Raw genomic sequence first — 19195 nt, 5'->3', positions numbered from 1 at the left:
ATTCGTAACCAGACCTACTTGGGTATTTGCTTTTTAAAGCCACGGGAAACAGTAGGAAAGAGGGGAGGAAATACAATTTTAAAGAAAAAGTACATAAAAGGGAAGTATATAAGGAGGGTAGGAAGAAGAGGATTGCTGGCAGAGATGGGGTCGAATAAGAGCTATTAAAAATCTTAATTTGGAGATGGCTGAAATCGTAAAGTATTACATCTTGGTTGGACATTGTATTTTCAGTTAAAGGCTTCTTTAAAAAGAAGGCACTTTAAACTACTCTTAAATTTCTGCAAATCTTGTTCGAGTCTTATATATAAGGGAAGAGAATTCCAAGTCATTGGAGCAGTTACAGAAAAAATAGAAGCACGGCGTGTTCCGATAATTTTCAAGGAAGGAACATTAAGGGTAAACTGTGAAGTGGATCTAAGAACTCTCGATGAGCTCTGTGGAATCAAAAGCCTATCTATAAATGCCGGAGCGTTGGTTTGTATAGTCTTGAAGACTAGAAGAGCTATTTTATATGTAATCCTATATGTAACTGGCAACCAGTGAGCTTTTTGCAGTAATGGGGTGACATGAGAACAGTTCAAAAGTACAAGGAGGAAATTGTGCAAACGCAATGCTAAGCCTCACACAGCACAAACCACCACAGGAGGAATTGTGAAGATGGGTCTCAAAAGTCTTACTCTATCTACCATACAGCACAGTCTTAGCACCATGTAATTTCTATCTTTTTCCAAGAGAAAATAAGAATATCTTTGGAAGCATATACGTAACTCAAATGAAAAGGTGAAAAAGACTGAACAACTGGTTGAAGCAATAAGATGAGCTATCCTTTCATAACCATTTTCAAACATTTATCCATCATTGGTAGAAATATGTGATGAATGCTGGTAACTACATGTAACAGAAGAACAAGTTTGAAGAATTATTTATTTTTATTCATTATAATATCTTCATTTTGGAGGCATTCTTGTCACACAAACCTAATTTTATGAAAGCATATTGGTGCCTATGCCTTTTTGAAATTTCATAATTTCACAAATACATTCTTTATACATTCAAAACTAAAGATTTAATAAAAAGATCTTTATAATAAGCATAATTATCTTTACTACAAAGCTTGTTTTTTTGGTACCACTCAAGTTTCTTTAGAAACAGGCAATTGGCCCTGTCTTTCTGCATTTGATTTATTTACTTAATATATCGCTTAAAAGTAGCAAAGTCGTTTACAATAAATTGTACACACTATATAAGACAATCTACAAATAACTGCAATAAAACATCTAAAATATAAAATACAGCAAGATGATACTATCTAGTTCAGTGTCCCAACTACAAATATTACCCTAGGTAAATGAGGATGAAAAACCAAGTTTTTACAGCTTTACAAAAGCTAAGATAGCTTTAATGACTGTATAGAGTGGAATGCCATCTTACAATAAAGCTTTCTGTTATTTCTGGATGTGAATATCACCTGAGTGTGTCAGCTCGTGTGTGTTCTCCGACAGCGTCATTTTTGATCACAAGGGAGCTAAGTTTGAGAGTGAATATCAACTAAATTAGCAGGTTCCTGAGAAAGGAATCAGGTCCAGAAGAGGTGCTATTAGGGGACTTCAAGAGACAGAGAGATCTTCACTGAAAAGACTTTGCTGGGAAATTGCTTACAAGCTTGGGAAAAGGGAATCCTAAAACTAAATAGCTAAGTTCAGGGACTTATTTTATTTAAAGTACTTTGCTCACTTAGCAAGGGAGTTTTAGGGATAGGTTATTTTTCTTAGCATAGGAAGTGTTTGTTAGTGTACATAGGCTAGCATTTCAAGACGATATTTTAAAATTGCTATAGTATTAGTATAAAGTACAGTTAATAGGCATAGGCAGCTTCAGTTTCACAAAACAGGAAGTTACATCAAAAGGAAAGACTCTAGCAGAGGAAAAGCCCAAGAGCAGGCCTGAGTTGACGAGTCTGATTTTTTCCCATAACAAATCAATTCAGTCAAACTGAATTGGTGAATCGATTCGAACTGTGAATCGGGCAGCACTAGTGCATAAGCCAGCCTAACACACTCTGGTTGTTTGGTCAACAAAACAGAGGCTATAATTATCAAAAACCTTCATTGACTTTTTGAAATTCCTCTTCCTTGGACTTAAGACATAACCATTACCAGTCAAAATGACAATGAGAAAAGACAGTGACAGAATGTAAGTAGTGGTCTGTTACTTACCATCTGTGTCCCCACACTCAGTGCTAGTGAAACAACAAGCCTTCTCTGTTTTGTGCTTGGTCCATTAATAGTATTTTCAGCTAGGACCAGAGCAGATAGCACATCAAGCCGCTGTTCGCTGTATTTTTTGTCAGAGATTACTCTTTTCTGGGTATGAAGGGAATGGGGGGGAGGGGAGAGAAAAAAAATTCATAATTGATACCATTATTAATTAGAAAAGCACTCTAGCAGCCTATTTACTGAGCTGTCTCAACTATTTAGCCACCCCTTGTCTCTTTGAACATGGCCTCCTCTCTTCAGTCCATATCAAAGCAAGTGATAACCCCTAGGAGAGGAAATAAAAACAAGGGGGAGCTCTGGGAACTCCCCAATCCAGCATCTTCCACCCCTTGCTCTTGCTGGTCTTGGCTCTCATAGTAACAGCACATGATGGCAGATAAAGACCCAAATGGTCCATCTAGTCTGCCCAACCTGATTCAATCTAAAAATTTGTTGGGTTTTTCTATTTTTTTCTTCTCCTTAGCTATTTCAGGGCAAGAATCTAAAGCTCTGCCCAGTACTGTTCTTAGGTTCCAACTACTGAAGCCTCCGTCGAAGCTCATTCCAGTCCATCTACACCCTCCAAGCCATTGAAGCCCTCCTCAGCCCATCCTCCCCAAACGGCCATATACAGACACAGACCGTGCAAGTCTGCCAAGTACTGGCCTTAGTTCTTCAATATTTACATTACGTCCTAGTCGCGGGACCAGGACGTCAGAACAGAGGCCAGCATAAACAGGAGGCAGGGAGAACTCAAACAGCGGGGAAAAGTAAGGGGGCATTGCCTCCCTGTCAGACAAGGTCAGTTGCTGCTATGGATCTCTTGAGCTTCCTACATCTCCTCACCTGTGAAGTGACCAAAAAATGCTAAGCTCAGGGCTCCTGTGGTACAAGGACACACCTCATCTGACCATCTAGTGCAGGGATCTCAAAGTCTTTCCTTGAGGGCCCCAATCCAGTCGGGTTTTCAGGATTTCTCCAATGAATATGCATTGAAAGCAGTGCATGCACATAGATCTCATGCATATTCATTGGGGAAATCCTAAAAACCCGACTGGATTGCGGCCCTCAAGGAGGGACTTTGAGACCCCTGATCTAGTGCATGATATGGTATCTAAATCACCAGAGGAGTCCGTAATAATCCATTTTTACCAAAATCGAGTTAATCTGAGTCAGTAGGCTTTTGAAATAAAATTGGGAAATCCAAGATGGCCACTGCGGCAGCATTTTAGTGTCAAAAGATGAGGATTCATTGGGACACCCTGAAAAACCCTTAGATTTGTATAATTCAGACCCACCTCAATTTTTCCATAGACAGTAAAGCACAGTTACTTACCGTAACAGGTGTTATCCAGGGACAGCAGGCAGATATTCTTAACGCATGGGTGACGTCACCGACGGAGCCCCGGTACGGACCTTTTTAACTAGAAAGTTCTAGTTGGACGCACCGCACATGCGCGAGTGCCTTCCCGCCCGACGGAGGAGTGCGTGGTCCCCAGTTAAGATAAGCCAGCTAAGAAGCCAACCCGGGGAGGAGGGTGGGACGTAAGAATATCTGCCTGCTGTCCCTGGATAACACCTGTTACGGTAAGTAACTGTGCTTTATCCCAGGACAAGCAGGCAGCATATTCTTAACGCATGGGTGACCTCCAAGCTAACAGAGAGGGAGGGGGGATGGTTGGCTATTAGGAAAATAAATTTTGTAACACAGATTGGCCGAAGTGTCCATCCCGTCTGGAGAAGGCATCCAGACAGTAGTGAGTAGTGAATGTGTGAACTGAGGACCAAGTGGCAGCCTTGCAGATTTCCTCGATGGGCGTGGAGCGGAGGAAAGCCACAGAAGCAGCCATAGCTCTGACCCTATGGGCTGTGACAGCACCTTCCAGTGAGAGACCGGCCCGAGCATAACAGAACGCAATGTAGGCAGCAAGCCAGTTAGAAAGCGTCCGTTTAGAGACAGGGCGCCCCAGACGGTTAGGGTCAAAGGACAAAAAGAGCTGAGGTGAAGAGCGGTGAGCCCTGGTACGGTCAAGGTAGTATGCAAGGGCCCGCTTACAGTCTAGCGTGTGTAACGCCTGTTCCCCAGGATGAGCATGGGGTTTAGGGAAAAAGACAGGCAATACAATGGACTGGTTGAGGTGGAAGTCCGAGACCACCTTGGGAAAAAATTTAGGATGTGTTCACAGAACCACCTTGTCATGGTGAAAAACCGTGAAAGGTGGGTCAGCAACCAGTGCATGCAGCTCACTGACCCTCCTGGCAGAGGTGATGGCAATGAGGAAAAGCACCTTCCATGTGAGAAGTTTGAGCGAAGTTGTGGCAAGAGGCTCAAAAGGAGGTTTCATGAGGGCTGATAAAACCACATTCAGGACCCAGACGACAGGAGGAGGCTTCAGAGGTGGTTTGACATTGAAGAGGCCTCTCATGAACCGGGAAACCAGAGGATGGGCCGTGAGAGGTTTTCCGAGGATAGGCTCATGAAACGCAGTGATGGCACTGAGGTGGACTCTGATTGAGGTAGACTTGAGGCCAGCATCGGACAGAGAAAGCAAATAGTCCAGTACAGTTTCCACCGCCAATGAGGTGGGATCGTGATGATGCAGGAGACACCAAGAGGAGAACCTGGTCCACTTCTGATGGTAACATTGGAGAGTGGCCGGTTTCCGGGAGGCATCCAAAATGCGACGGACAGGCTGAGACAGATTCTCTGGAGAGGTCAGCCCGAGAGAAACCAAGCTTGTCAGGTGGAGTGAAGACAGATTGGGATGTAGTAGAGACTGATGCTGCTGCGTAAGTAGAGTAGGAAACACAGGAAGAGGAATGGGCTCCCTGGAGCTGAGCTGAAGCAGGAGGGAGAACCAGTGTTGGCGAGGCCACTGAGGAGCGATGAGAATCATGGTGGCCTTGTCCCTGCGGAGTTTGAATAACGTCCGCAACATCAGAGGGAGTGGAGGAAAGGCATAGAGGAACCGATCCGTCCAGTCGAGCAGGAATGCATCCGGGGCCAGACGGTGAGGAGAGAAGAGTCTGGAACAGAACTGGGGCAGCTGATGGTTGTGAGGAGCTGCAAAGAGGTCCACCTGCGGAGTGCCCCAGCGAGCAAAGATGGAGCGGAGTGTTGGAGGGTCCAGAGTCCACTCGTGAGGTTGAAGGATGCGGCTGAGATTGTCGGCCAGGGAGTTCTGTTCGCCCTGGATGTAGAGGAAGGCTGCCACCACAATAAGGCACTTGGTGAACACCCTGGGCGATGATGCGAGGCCAAAGGGTAGTACCTTGTACTGATAGTGGCGGTGCTGAATCTGAAAACGGAGGTAGCGACGTGAATTCAGATTGATGGGGATGCGAGTGTAGGCCTCTTTGAGGTCTAGGGAACATAGCCAGTCGTGTTGAGAGAGAAGAGGGTAAAGCGTGGTCAGGAATCGAATCCGGAGGCCTGTATGGTGGCAACAGGCCCCGCCGGGGCCGGCCTGAAAAAATAAGGAAAGCTTGACGAGTTTTTTTTTTTTTTTTTTGAAAACAAAAATAAAGGGAATCCGATAAGAAAAATAGGAAAAGAGTGAGAAAATACGTGAGCGGGAAGGCAAAAATTAGTTTTTCAACGGCCGTTGAAAACACATGCGTCTTCTTCGCTCCGCGGAAACGAAGAAACTGGGGACCACGCACTCCTCCGTCGGGCGGGAAGGCACTCGCGCATGCGCGGTGCGGCCAACTAGAACTTTCTAGTTAAAAAGGTCCGTACCGGGGCTCCGTCGGTGACGTCACCCATGCGTTAAGAATATGCTGCCTGCTTGTCCTGGGATAATGAGCTGTACTCATAGATGATAATGGAGAAGGGATTTCTGCCTCAGACAAGCAAGGGTAACTCCAGCAGCTTGTTCTTTGGGCTGCATTTTATTCAGGTCCCAAAAACCTGAAACCCTCGACCTCTCATGCTCTTGCTCGATTCTTCAGGGGCGGGGGGGGGGAGGTATACAGCCAACCACCATCAGGGTCAAATCAGCCTGTGCTCAAGTGCCTGACTCCACAGGGGCAAGTACTGCTCCCAGGGAACCTAGCCCCGAGCTTCCAAGTGTTAACGCATGCCGGCCAATTAGGTGCTCTTTTTAAAAAAGTATGGCCATCATGGCTACAAAACCTTCAAATTAATCGAATTGCAACCTCTGCTAGCAATTCTTATTTTATTAATTAACTTTTCTCTTGTAATTTAATTATCTTTTTTGGTTTTCTTTAATATTATTTTATAAAAATGGTATGTTCAGCATACATTATGCAATAACCTCTTTCTTAATAAAAGACGTTTAACAAAGCACTTATCTCATTTAGAGCACATGAACATTTCTACTTAAACTGCCAATGTATTGGTATGCTTTCTTAGCAATATAACTCGGATAGCCCCTCTTTAGTAGTTTAGTCTTAAGTTCCGACGTTTTTTAAATCTCCCCCTTGTTTTCAGGTAGAACAGTTTCATTTTTCCCCTCAACATCTGTGAAAAGTTGAGATAATCTTTTTGGTATGTATTTAAACTGCACTTTAGAATTGTTTTAAATTTTACCTACTGTGTTACCCTGAAAATAAGACCTACCTCGAAAATAAGCCTTAGCATGATTTTTGGGGTAGGTCTTAATATAAGTCTTATCCCAAAAAATAAGCCCTAGTTGTAGGCAGCCACGCTTCCCTCCGCCCCCCCGCTGAACTGCCGCTAACCCTCCATCCTTCCCCTCCCAACCGATCCCCGACGACTGCGACCATAAATACCTTCCAGCAGAGGAGCGTCAGGCCAGCAGCATTCAGAGGCTGCTTCATGGCTTTCTCGCTGGGGAATTCCTTTTGCCACGTCACTGATGATGTCATCAGTACACAGAAGGCCCCAGCGAAAAGGCCACGAAGCAGCCTGTGAGTGCTGCTGGCCCAACACTCCTCTGTCGGAAGGTATTTATGGTCACGGTCAGCGGGGATTGGTTGGGAGGAAAGGATGGAGGGTCAGCGGGGGTTTGGTGATTCGGCTGCGCGTGCTCATGACTTCTGCTGCACAAGGGACGGGAGGGAGGGAAGGATGGAAGCTAGGCAAGGGTTCTGCCGCAAGAGGGATGGGAGAGAAGGAAGGATGGAAGCTGAGCAAGGGTTCTGCTGCACAGGGGAATGGGAGGGATAGAAAGATGCTGCAGAGGGAAGACACAAGGGGATGGGTGAGAGGGGAGGAAAGATGTTGCACATCCTGACATCACAGGCAGGATCGCAGCAGAGGAAACAGCTCCGAAGACCTATGGCAGCTTGCAAAGATCGCTAGCACCATGATCTTCAATGCAGGCTGCTGATATTAGGTAAATAGTGTACAGGAGGCCAGGAGAACAGGCCTTTCGGGGGGGGGGGGGCGCAGTCCTTCGGGGGGTGGGTACAAGCAGGCCTTCAGGAGTGACAGGCATTCGAAGGAGGGGTGTGCAGACAGGCCTCCAAAGGGGGGGGGGGACAGGCCTTCAAAAAGGAGATCAGGCCTTCAAGGGGGGTTGCAGGCCTTCAAAGGGGGGGATATTGGCCTTCAAGGGGGGGTACTGGCCTTCAAGGAGAGATGCAGGCCTTCAAGGGGGGGGTCAAAGAGATGTGCATATGCCGGACTTTGGGGGGAAGAAATAATGAGTCTAAAAACAGATGAGAGGGAGAGAGATGGTGGACAAAGGGATTTAGGAAGGGAAGGAACAGAAAGGGAGAGAAGTTGGACACAAGGGATGGTGTGGAGGGGGGATAGAGATACTGGATAGGAGGGTAGTTTGGAAAAGAAAGAGAGAGATGGTGGACCCTGGGGTGGTGGGGAAGGAGGGTGAGATGCTGGATGAAAGGGTAGTTGAGAAAAGGTGGATCTGGGGATGGAGACGAAAAAAAGGAAAGATGCCAGACCTCCGGGGGAGGGAAGGGAAACAGGAAGGGAGAGGACGGAGAAAGAAGGAGACCCTGGCAAGCAAGTTATCAGAAGACAACCAGAACCGGGGACCAACAAGATTTGTATAATGACCAGACAACAAAAGGTAGAAAAAATAATTTTATTTTCTGTTTTGTGATTACAATATGTCAGATTTGAAATGTGTATCCTGCCAGAGCTGGTATTAGACCGCAAACGTGAGCTAGGATTTAACAGAGAGGAAAAGTCTTTTTTTGTTTATTTTGTTTACACCACAGCGCCAGTGTGGTTAGGAGAAGGCAAAGGGGGTGAAGAGGCTATAAAATAAACCCACCAGGATGTTTGAAAAAAAAACGCCCAATTGGGCAGGAAAATCGAATCGAATCAAAAAATCGACTCAATGGGGCTGAATCGGGTAGCACTAGTGCACACAGATGAAAAGACATCTTGCAGAAGTTAGGACTGAGAAAAGCGGGTGCTGCCCAGAGAGATAAATGGGTGGAGAGAAAAAATTGATTGATATTTTCTGCAAGCAACTTGCGAGTTGAGGTGCTTTACCCTCCATAAGGAATAATGCTGTTTGCACAGGAAATGACTGATACTCTTGCACAGTCAGACAATCTGTCTTGGTAACAGAGATGCTCTCGTTGCAATTAATGTTATTTTGTTTGCAATCTTCAAATAAAAAAAAAAAAAGATTTAAACCTAAAACACAAAGAAAATATCTGGACATGTGTTTACAAACCAAACCATTTTGCCCCCAAAAGCCCCCTCCCCTGCCATCCTCTGGATACAATTCTATTCAGAATGCTGGTTACACTCCAGAATCAAGCTTTTCAACTGAACAAGAATAAAAACAAACACAACAAACAGCTGTATAAATGTTTAATAACCATTTGATTTCCATTAACTAATATTTAACATCCCCTATCCCAAACCCTCCGCCTCCCTCTATATATCCATAGCATCTACCAGATAGGTCAGAATATGAATTCCAGAACTGGCATTATCCATTCTTGTAAAATGTACATAATAGACTAAAGAATTCCCACAAAAGGTGTGATTAAGAACAGTGGCGTACCTAGGGTACGTGGCACCCAGGGCTCAACATTTTTTGACACTCCCCCATGTAAAAAAATATTTTTTGTAATAACCATGAAACGGAATAAATGGTCAGAATAGAAACAGGCAGTGAAAATTTTCTTTTATTGAACCTCATATATGTAACCATTATTCCAAACATAACATAAATTATGTCTGAATTGTCATGACATCAGAAGTACATATGGGGTAGTTGCAGGTGATGCTTGGGACAGTTCTGATTGTGTTAGCTCGGTTTTATGTGTTTTTTGAATAGATGGGTTTTTATTTCTTTTTTTAAGGTTTTGTAGTCTGTGGTCGAGGTCAATAGGTTGTAGAGTTGGGGGTCGAGTGTTAGGGAGGTTGTCGAACAGTTTTTTTTCTTTTGACGATTTTGGTTGGAGGGTGTGTGAATGGTGACTGAGTTGTCCTATATCTGGTTGAGGTGGATTGAATTATTTAACTGAAGAAATTAGTTACACCCCCCCTATTTCACACACATTAATTCTCTTTCCATTTTTTTTACCATTATAAAAAAACACTGATAAGTTCCTAGAAATAAATACATTAAAATAAGAAGTGAAAACAAAGACATAACATAAGAATAGTCTAACTGGGTCAGACCAATGGTCCATCATGCCCAGTAGCCCATTCTCATGGTAACCAATCCAGGTCACTAGTACCTGGTCAAAACCCAAAGAGTAGCAACATTCCATGCTATCAATCCAGGGCAAGCAGACACTTCCCCCATGTCTTAATAACAGACTATGGACTTTTCCTCCAAGACTTTGTCCAAACCTTTCTTAAAACCAGAAACGCTATCTGCTTTTACCATAACTTCTGGCCACTTCATTTTTAAGCTTAAATCTTTCCTTCCAAACAGATGTCAAATAGAGAAAGAACAAGGTAACTTCACAAGGACTTAGCTGTGCAGGAAATGTGAATCTCCTCATACACCCACCATATAGTGCAAAAATGTGTAAAGGTCTGTTTTTTTCTTTTGATCACTACATAGCCTAATGCCACACAAACATATTCTGAAGTCAATGCTAAGGTTAACAAAGTTTCCTTCCTTGGACCACAAGGAGATACTGACAAACCACTGGAAGAGATCCCAAAACAACAACCCAGGCACAACACCCAAAGACCCACTCAGTGTGTGAACTAGTTGAGTGGAGTGGACTAACTGGGGGGTGGAAATGGGCCCGGAGTTTGCTCAGCAGAATTTCCCAGACCATCTCACATTGACACGCTGCCACCACCACCACCATTAGGAACACCTCACCGGGTAGGCCAGCAATGCTTATAAACTTTATAAAACACATTATTATATTTTCTTACACAACACATATTTTAACTGAACTCTGACATCCTCAGCCTTGCCATTCACAAAAATAGAAGGAAGAAAAGTTCCCGTTTCCTGCTGTCTCATGTCCCCGGCCTATACAATATTTTTCTTCTGCAGACCCTTCAAAAGTCTGACCAAATTCTCGTTTCACTTGCATTATAAAGTACTGAGGATGCTATCTCTCCCCAATCCCAGGTCTTAAAGTCTAAGACAGTAGCGCAAACTAGTGCTGCCCGATTCAGGAAAAAAAAAAAAAATTTTGATTCAATTCAGCCTATTGAATTTGTTTTTCGATTCGACTTTCCTGCCCAATTGGGATGTTTTGTTGTTTTTTTTTCAAACATCCTGGTGGGTTTATTTTATAGCTTTTTCACCCCCCTTTGGCTTCTCCTCACCACACTGGCGCTGTGGACTTTTTCTCTCTGTTAAATCCTAGCTCACATTCGCGGTCTAACACCAGCTCTGGCAGGATACACATTTCAAATCCGACATATTGTAATCACAAAACAGAAAATAAAATTAGTTTTTCTACCTTTTGTTATCTGGCTATTTTTGAAATTTTGTTGGTCCAAGGCTCTGGTTGTCTTCTGATAACTTGCTTGCCAGGGTCTCCTTCTTCCTTCTTTCTGCATGCTAACCATCCATCTGCCATCTCTGTCCTCCCCATTTCCCTTCCCTCCCCAGGAGGTCTGGCATCTTTCCTTTTTTCATTTCCCTCCACAGATCCATCTTTTCTTTTTTTTTTTAAATTCATTATTCATTTTCATTGTTTAATTTATTTATTCATTTTTTCATATTACAAGTGTATCAGAAAAAATACATATAATCTTATAAACACACACTTGATTTTCCTTCATGAATACTTTAAGTACAATATATCATATTTATATTCATATTTATTCATTTTCAAATCAAAACGACAAGTGCACAAAAATACATCACACAAGTAATTCCAATATAGCACTATACTATCTAACACATAAAATCTAATAGTGTAGTAACCCCACCCACCATTCATCACATTTTCAACTAAAATAGAATATACACGTGTTATATACCATATTATAACATATCTTGTAAAATTACTCCCCAACTCCACCATCTCTCCCTTTCTTTTCCCAACTACCCTCCTATCCAGTATCTCTATCCCCCCCACACACACCATTCCTTGTGTCCAACTTCTCTCCCTTTCTGTTCCTTCCCTCCCTAAAAACAATGGTCCATCATCTCTCTCCCTCTCCTCTATTTTCAGACCCATTATTTCTTCCCACGCAAAGTCCGACATATGCGCATCTCTTTGAACCCCCCCCTTACCTCTGTGTACTTCTACACCAGGGCCCCTGAAGGCCTGTCCCCACCTTGAAGGCCTGCACCCCCTCGAAGGCCTGTCCGCCCCCCTTGAAGGCCTGCACCCCCCCATGGCCTGTCCCCCCCCCGAAGGCCTCCACCCCCCTGAAGGCCTGCCTGCCTGTCCCCCCTTGAAGGCCTGCCTGCCTGATCCCCTTGAAGGCCTATCCCCCCTCTTGAAGGCCTGTCTCCCTTGAAGGCCTGTCCCCCCCTTGAAAGCCTGCCTGCCTGTCCCCCCCCTTGAAGGCCTGTCCCCCCCCTTGAAGGCCTCTCCCCCCCTTGAAGGCCAGCCTGCCTGTCCCCCCCCCTTGAAGGCCTGCCTTCCCACCCCACCCTGAAGGCCTGATGCCCCGACCCACCCCGAAGGACCGCTCATCCCCCTGGCCTCCCCGCACCACCTATGGTAGAGAAGCAGCCCGCAGCGGGATCGCGATGCCAGCGATCCCTGGGCTGCTTCCTCCGCCGCAGTCCCGCCAGTACTCCGAGTGGAGCCTCACCCAAAAAATAGCAGGGCAGAGAAAAGAGAAGCCTGATCGGGGCAGAGAGCAGGGCGGCCAGAGCAAGAGAATCAGGGCAGATAGCAGTTTTCTACACAAGCGACTGGTCTTCACCAGTCGCTTGTTCTTGATTGGCCAGCCAGTTGATGTGTCAGGAAAAAAGTGTTGTGAATCACGTCCTTCTTGCTTTGCATGCCGATTCCCCCCATTTGCATGCACGGATTGCAATGGGATCGCTACAAAGGTTAGTGAATCGGGTCGGAGGGAAATCGGGTCGCAAAAGGGTCGCAAACCGATCGGTACACGATCGGTACTCATTTTATTGCTTTCTATTTAGAAATGCTTTATACAACTGCATTTCAAATGCAAAAACTGATTTAAAATTTTGAGGAGGGTAAAAACTCAAGACAAAATGTCTCATTTGAAAAAGTGGTCTGAGGAACAGCAAATCTGCTGAAGCACATTAAAAACAGAGTATGACAGCCTAATAATTAAATGAACAGGTAGACAAATATTTGCAGATATACTTAGCAGAATTTTGATCATAGTCCTGAAAGTTTATGTTCAAAGAGAAACTGCACAGAGTTCTCACTGAAAAATCAGTAGTCTGCATAACCCAAGTACTAAGCAAAGGTTGAAAAGCATTTGCAGAGACTAGAAAATTAACCCTTCATGTCTACCTCTACAGGCATAAACTACACTTCCCCCCACTCCTCTTCCTTGCTGAGGGTCAATGGCAATTTTTAAATGACCTATTCCTACAGGCAATCTCTCATCACCCATAGAATTCCCTTTGAAAATTGCTCAGCTTTTTAAAAAAAAAAAAATTCTAAAAATCAAAAGCAGGCTACAACTAGACATACAAAATAAATATGGTAAATCAAAATACAATGAACTACTTGTACATTTATAAAAGAAGCATTAAGAATTTATCAAGAGAAGATGTAAAAAATTCATTACCCCATATTCCATCAATCCCACTTACCCCCAACCCTATCCCCTCCCAATCCCCCCCCAAAATAATTAATAATAGTGTAAACTTGATGACACGCATATTAGATCAGACAGTAATAAACCCCATAAAGACCATCTTTAAAACAACATTTTAGATAAAGTCATATACTAAAAATAAACTCAATTCAGATAAAAATTCATCAATTAATTACCTATATAAATACCTTTTGGAAGTTAATTTGGCCCCAAATTAATTCTTTATTAGAAAATCATGTTGGACTTTCATATGATACTGTATTATTCGGTACATCAATGAGATTTAAAAGCCAAATTTCAGCGAATAATAAACTTTTATTAATATTAACAGGAGTTGCCATTCAGCAGATTACAGGAAATTGGAAAGATTATACTAAACTAAATTATACTTTTTGGTGGAATTCTGTATGCCATATTTATAAAATGGAAAGGGTGCTTGCTATACAACAAGGTAATTATAATAAGTTTAAAAAGATTTGGGGCCATTGATTATTTATTCTAATGATCAGACATCTTAAACACCTCAGTATTGGAAAAGATAGAGGGAGGGTGGGAGTATGAATGATAAGAATTGATAATTGTTAATTATTAGTATATGGGAGGGAGGGGTGGGATTCTTTTATATTTAGGTATTGGAAGATTACAAATAAGATTGTCAAGTGATTAATTAATATATTTCTGATGGATTATTGTACACTTGTTGTAATTTTTGAAAACGAATAAAGATTTATTAAAAAAAAAGAGAAGATGTAAAGTTACTAAGGGTAAAAACATTTGCACTGGTGGAGCAGGAAATCTTCCAAGAATACAGATTAACTCACTAATCCAGCAGAATTTCTTACCTTGGCAACAGCAATAGCATTCAGGGCTTGGTACTGCAGATGCTGGGTAATATGAGAAACAGAGTCTGCCATGACCATACTTTTCCTGTGGAACGTATGTTCTATTGCCTACAAGGATTCCAAAACCACACTAGTTAATTCTAAAGTAAAATAAACAAAACACCAATACTTTGCTTAGCATTAATAGATTACTGCATACATTAAAATACCTCCCTCATCCTTACTAGTTTGATGTCATTGAAAAAGGAAAAGAAAAATTAGTGGCCTGGTAAGGGGGGGGGGGCGGTCCACCCTAGGCGCCCTCTTGGTGGGGGCACCAGCATCCATTCTCCTCTCCGCCCCCTTCCTTCCCTGCCCCTTTCTGAACACACTCCTAGGAAGTGATGTCAGAGGAAGAGCTGGTGAGCAGTAGACTGGGGTTGCTGCTCACACCGTGAATGTTAAAGAGATATGGGGGAAGCGAAAGGGCGCGCGCAGCAGGAGGGAGCTGGGAAGCGGATAGGGGTGGGGGGACGGCACCACTGAGAAGAATACAGGATAAGAACACTAAAAAGTTTTGAAGTTACTCCTGGCACAAATCTACACATGCAGAATTTGCACAAAAAAATCTCACCCCCCACAGAAATCAGCGAAGGCATGGGCAGCAGCAGCTCTACTCACTCTTTTCCCCTCCGGAGCTAAGTTCCTGCAGCAAGAAGAGGAAGTGAACCGCTGCACAGTGTGTCACATCGATCATGTAAAACCGGATGAAAGTTTGCGGGACCCTTGAAAAAGAAGATATCTTCTTCCACCTCGATGCGGCCCGTGAGATACTTGAATGTCTCGATCATGTCACCCCTCTCTCTGCGTTCCTGTACTTACTCGAGGAACGCAGAGAGAGGGGTGACATGATCGAGAGGTTCAAGTATCTTACGGGCCGCATCGAGGTGGAAGAAGATATCTTCTTTTTCAAGGGTCCCGCGGCAACAAGGGGGCATCCGTGTAAAATCAGGGGTGGGAAACTGCACGGGGACACCAGGAAATTCTTTTTCACTGAAAGGGTGGTTGATCGCTGGAATAGTCTTCCACTTCAGGTTATTGAGGCCAGCAGCGTGCCTGATTTTAAGGCCAAATGGGATAGACACGTGGGATCTATTCACAGAGAAAAGTAGGGGAGGGTCATTGGGGTGGGCAGACTAGATGGGCCGTGGCCCTTATCTGCCGTCTATTTCTATGTTTCTATGTTTCTAAGGAGGGCCACGTAGCAGCCCTACAAATCTCATCCAGAGACACAGCAGATGACTACCCAAGAGGAGGACACTCCTCTCGTCGAATGAGCCCACATCCCTAAGGAGGGGTCTTCTTCCAGCCACCACGTAAGCCGCTGAAATGGCCTAGCGAATCCACCTGGCAATGGTAGCCTTAAAGACCGGCCTATCTTTGTGGGCAGGACCCGTCAGGACAAACAGGTGGTCAGAGAGACGAAACTCGTTGGTAACTTTCAAATACCGTAACAAAAGCCCATGCACATCTAGGGACCATGACACCCGGTCCTGCTCCTTCAAACCAGGGGAAGCAAATGTAGGAAGCCGGACTACCTGATTCACATGGAAAGTGTTAACCACCTTCGGAAGGAAGAACAGTACGCAGCATCACCGCGGAATCTGTAATACGCAGGAAGGGATCCCTGCAGGAAAGAGCCTGAAGCTCAGAAACTCTCTGGGCTGAAGTGATAGCCACAAGGAAGACCTTCTTGACTGTGAGATCCATCAAAGATGCCTGCTCCAAAGGCTCATATGGTGGACGAGTCAGAAAGCACAGAACCAGATTTAGATTCCATCTTGGACAGGAAAGGTGCAAAGGAGGCTGCAGCCGAACCGCGCCCACAGAAAACATACCACATCCTGATGTGCATCCAATGAGTCCCTCAAAGCAAGAAGGCCCTTACATGAAAGACCTGCAATCTGAACCCAGAGCGAAGCCACCGCAAAAAGAAACATGAGCAGAAAAGATAAGCTCGTACAGCCTGGCCTGTAGGAATTTAGACTGGAGTTCAAAGAAGCACGCTCAGTGGTAAGGTGTGAGAGGGAGAGGGTAAAAGCTTCAAATGTTTGAGGCTTTCTACAGATCCCTGACAGGAGGAGGTAAACAACTCACTGGTCCTGGAATAAAGTAGGATTGTACAAGAAATGGTTTTATGTGCATTCAAAAAAATGTAAATATATTATGGGACTGAGAGTTTGAGCACGAAAACACACATAGAAAGAATTAATGTAGTACCGATAAACTCACTATTCTGATGGTCCTGTTCAGTATTATATTCCAGATGTTTCTGATTTGAATGCAAAATAAAATGGTGACATTAAATTGCATAATTAGCTATGTTCCTAAGAATCTGTTTCCTACACTCACTAAGGGATAAAAGAGCAAACCATGGTACATTAGACTACTAATTAATAAAGAAGATTTTAGCTTTTGATCAATCCAAAGTTTGTAATTCTTCTAAATAATCTTTTGCATCTCTTTACAATAAACTTACCTTGAGAAGTTCAACAAGTCTGCACAAAGCTTTCACAGATGTTTTTGTCATCGGTTTCTGCAGCGACATGTGCAAGTTCATTGTTGTTTTAATGATGTTACTGAGGCCACATGCATAAACATAACCCTGCAGAGTATCCACAGAAAAAAAAAAAATCAGTAAGATTGACAGATACAGAGGCTCCTATTTACTGCAAAATACCATGATGGTTTTATATTTATTACCTAGCATCAGTGAAAATGTTTTGGAAAAATGTAGCTGAACAATTCTACAGACTGAAATTTTATGTTTGACCTAAAACAAAAAAGGTAAACAAGAGCATAGGGAAATAAGCAAGTGGATAAAGATCAGAAAATGTCATTGAGACAACAGTAGAATCAAAGAAAACAAAACAAAACAGGAGTGTATTTAGAATGACCTGAATTATTTACCAAAATTAACTTATCACATTTTAAACCATTTAGAGCCAATGCTTTTTCAAGAGTAGGTCTAACATTGGACAAAATGAGATAATTTCTACCCTGCAACACTAAACACCAGGGATTACAAAGGTAGCTCCACAGGTGTCTTCAAGAAAAGGTGGGTTGGAGGGAGGAGGGATATTAATTTTATGCATCAGACCCTTTAAGGAAGGCTCCCAAGGGCATTGGGCTGCATGTCAGCAGGCCAATCATTCCAAGAAGAAAACCAGTAGCTCCTGAAGTAGAATACAAATACTATTATTCATTTACCCATGAAGTTACTGAACCCTGGTACTGAGGTTTAACTCTCATGGTAAAAGTAAGCTAAAGTAAAATGCAATACTTTACCAGACCTTAGCAAACCTCACCCCATTACCAAGCTAAGTTGAATTGCTCCACACCCCTGGAATGTCCAAGGCATCCCTTTCAGATAATTATTCATGTTTTTAATCAAGCAGAATTTTTTTTTTAAAATCACAGATTTGTCTAGGTAACTGCAGATTATCAACTGCAACATATTTAATTTGTATTATTTCAGTGTTTCTCTCTCTCTCTCGTTTATATTAGCTCTGAGCAAGAAGCAAGAGCAGAAAATGGCACCAGTGATCTTGTTTCTTGGAAATATTACCTGTACAAAAATATTGCATCTGTTGGTGAGATCTTCTGCAAATTTATCCATGCACTGTTCCTTGGAAAAGATTGATTCCATCTTCATCATCCATGAGCAAACAAGAACATAGTATGACTGCACATCTCTAAGAAAGGATAAAGCACACACAAGAATTTCTTTTTTTTCCATTATATTTTTATTTTCAAATTTCATAAAAAGTGTACATAATAATAAAATATATTTGATACATGCATGTTATCACTTTTATATCTATCACAATATTTGTCTGAATTTGATTTTCCCCTTCACCCTCCCCCCACCCCTTCACCACTTTAATATAATATTTTCAAATTTTGTAAAAGTATATAACATGTTTGAATACAAATGATAATTATTCAATATCATATTTATGTCTATTGCAATATATTCTAGATAAATTTTATTCATTTTCCCTCCCCCCACCCTTCTATTATCCCTTAATCATTTGTTACATTTTGTATCATATATTATAATATATTATATCTAAATTGTTTTTCTTACCCTCCCTATATGTGTGTCATAAGAAGATCTCTAAAAGAAGAAAAGAAGAAAAAGTATTCTATTATTTAATCATTATAGTATTTTGTCAATGGCCCCCATATTTTTATAAATTTATTATATGTCCCCTTTTGTATTGATATTGTTCTTTCCATTTTAAAAACATGGCATATTGTATTCCACCAAAATGTATAATTTAGGTTGTTGTAATTTTTCCAATTGTTAGTTATATGTTGAATGGCAACCCCTGTCATAATTAATAAAAGTTTATTATTTTCTGGTGAAATTTGACTTTTTTTTCTCATCATTGTTCCAAATAAAATTGTATCATATGATATTGCAATATGATTTTCCATTAATTTATTAATTTGTGGCCAAATTGAATTCCAAAATATTTTAATATAAGGACAATGATATAATAAATGATCTAATGTCCCTGGTTCTAGATTACAGTGCCAGCATCTATTAGATTTAGAACTATCTAGTTTTTGTAAACGAGTAGGGGTCCAAAAAGCTCTATGTAATAAAAAGAACCATGTTTGTCTCATAGACGCTGACACTGTACATCCCATTCTCCAAGACCAAATTAGTGGCCATTGAGATGCATTAATTTGATGTCCAATCTCAATGCTCCAAATGTCTCTTAGACCGTTTTTTGGTTTTTTATTCAAATATCCAGATATTAATTTATACCACAATGCGGCTTGATGTCCTAGGAAGTCTGCTCTAAAGCATAAGAACTTTAAACTATATTGATTGTTTAATGATTTCCATTCAGGGAACCCAACCTGAATGGCCTGCTTCAATTGCAACC

At 42.4% G+C, this 19195-nt stretch overlaps 1 protein-coding gene across 1 annotated transcript in view; it reads right to left on the bottom strand.

The window, feature by feature from the left end:
• Positions 1-19195, bottom strand: part of WASHC4 (WASH complex subunit 4) — a 220004-nt gene that overhangs the window by 122802 nt on the left and 78007 nt on the right. Inside the window, 4 exon segments of the mRNA XM_033950810.1 lie at positions 2220-2366; positions 14256-14363; positions 16774-16899; positions 17863-17989. Coding sequence (XP_033806701.1) covers positions 2220-2366; positions 14256-14363; positions 16774-16899; positions 17863-17989 — 508 coding nt within the window.

The sequence above is a fragment of the Geotrypetes seraphini genome, chromosome 7 (assembly GCF_902459505.1).
Source record: "Geotrypetes seraphini chromosome 7, aGeoSer1.1, whole genome shotgun sequence".
NCBI lineage: Eukaryota > Metazoa > Chordata > Amphibia > Gymnophiona > Dermophiidae > Geotrypetes > Geotrypetes seraphini.
The sequence above is the reverse complement of the archived record's forward strand: the minus strand, read 5'-3'. Positions and strand labels throughout refer to the sequence as shown.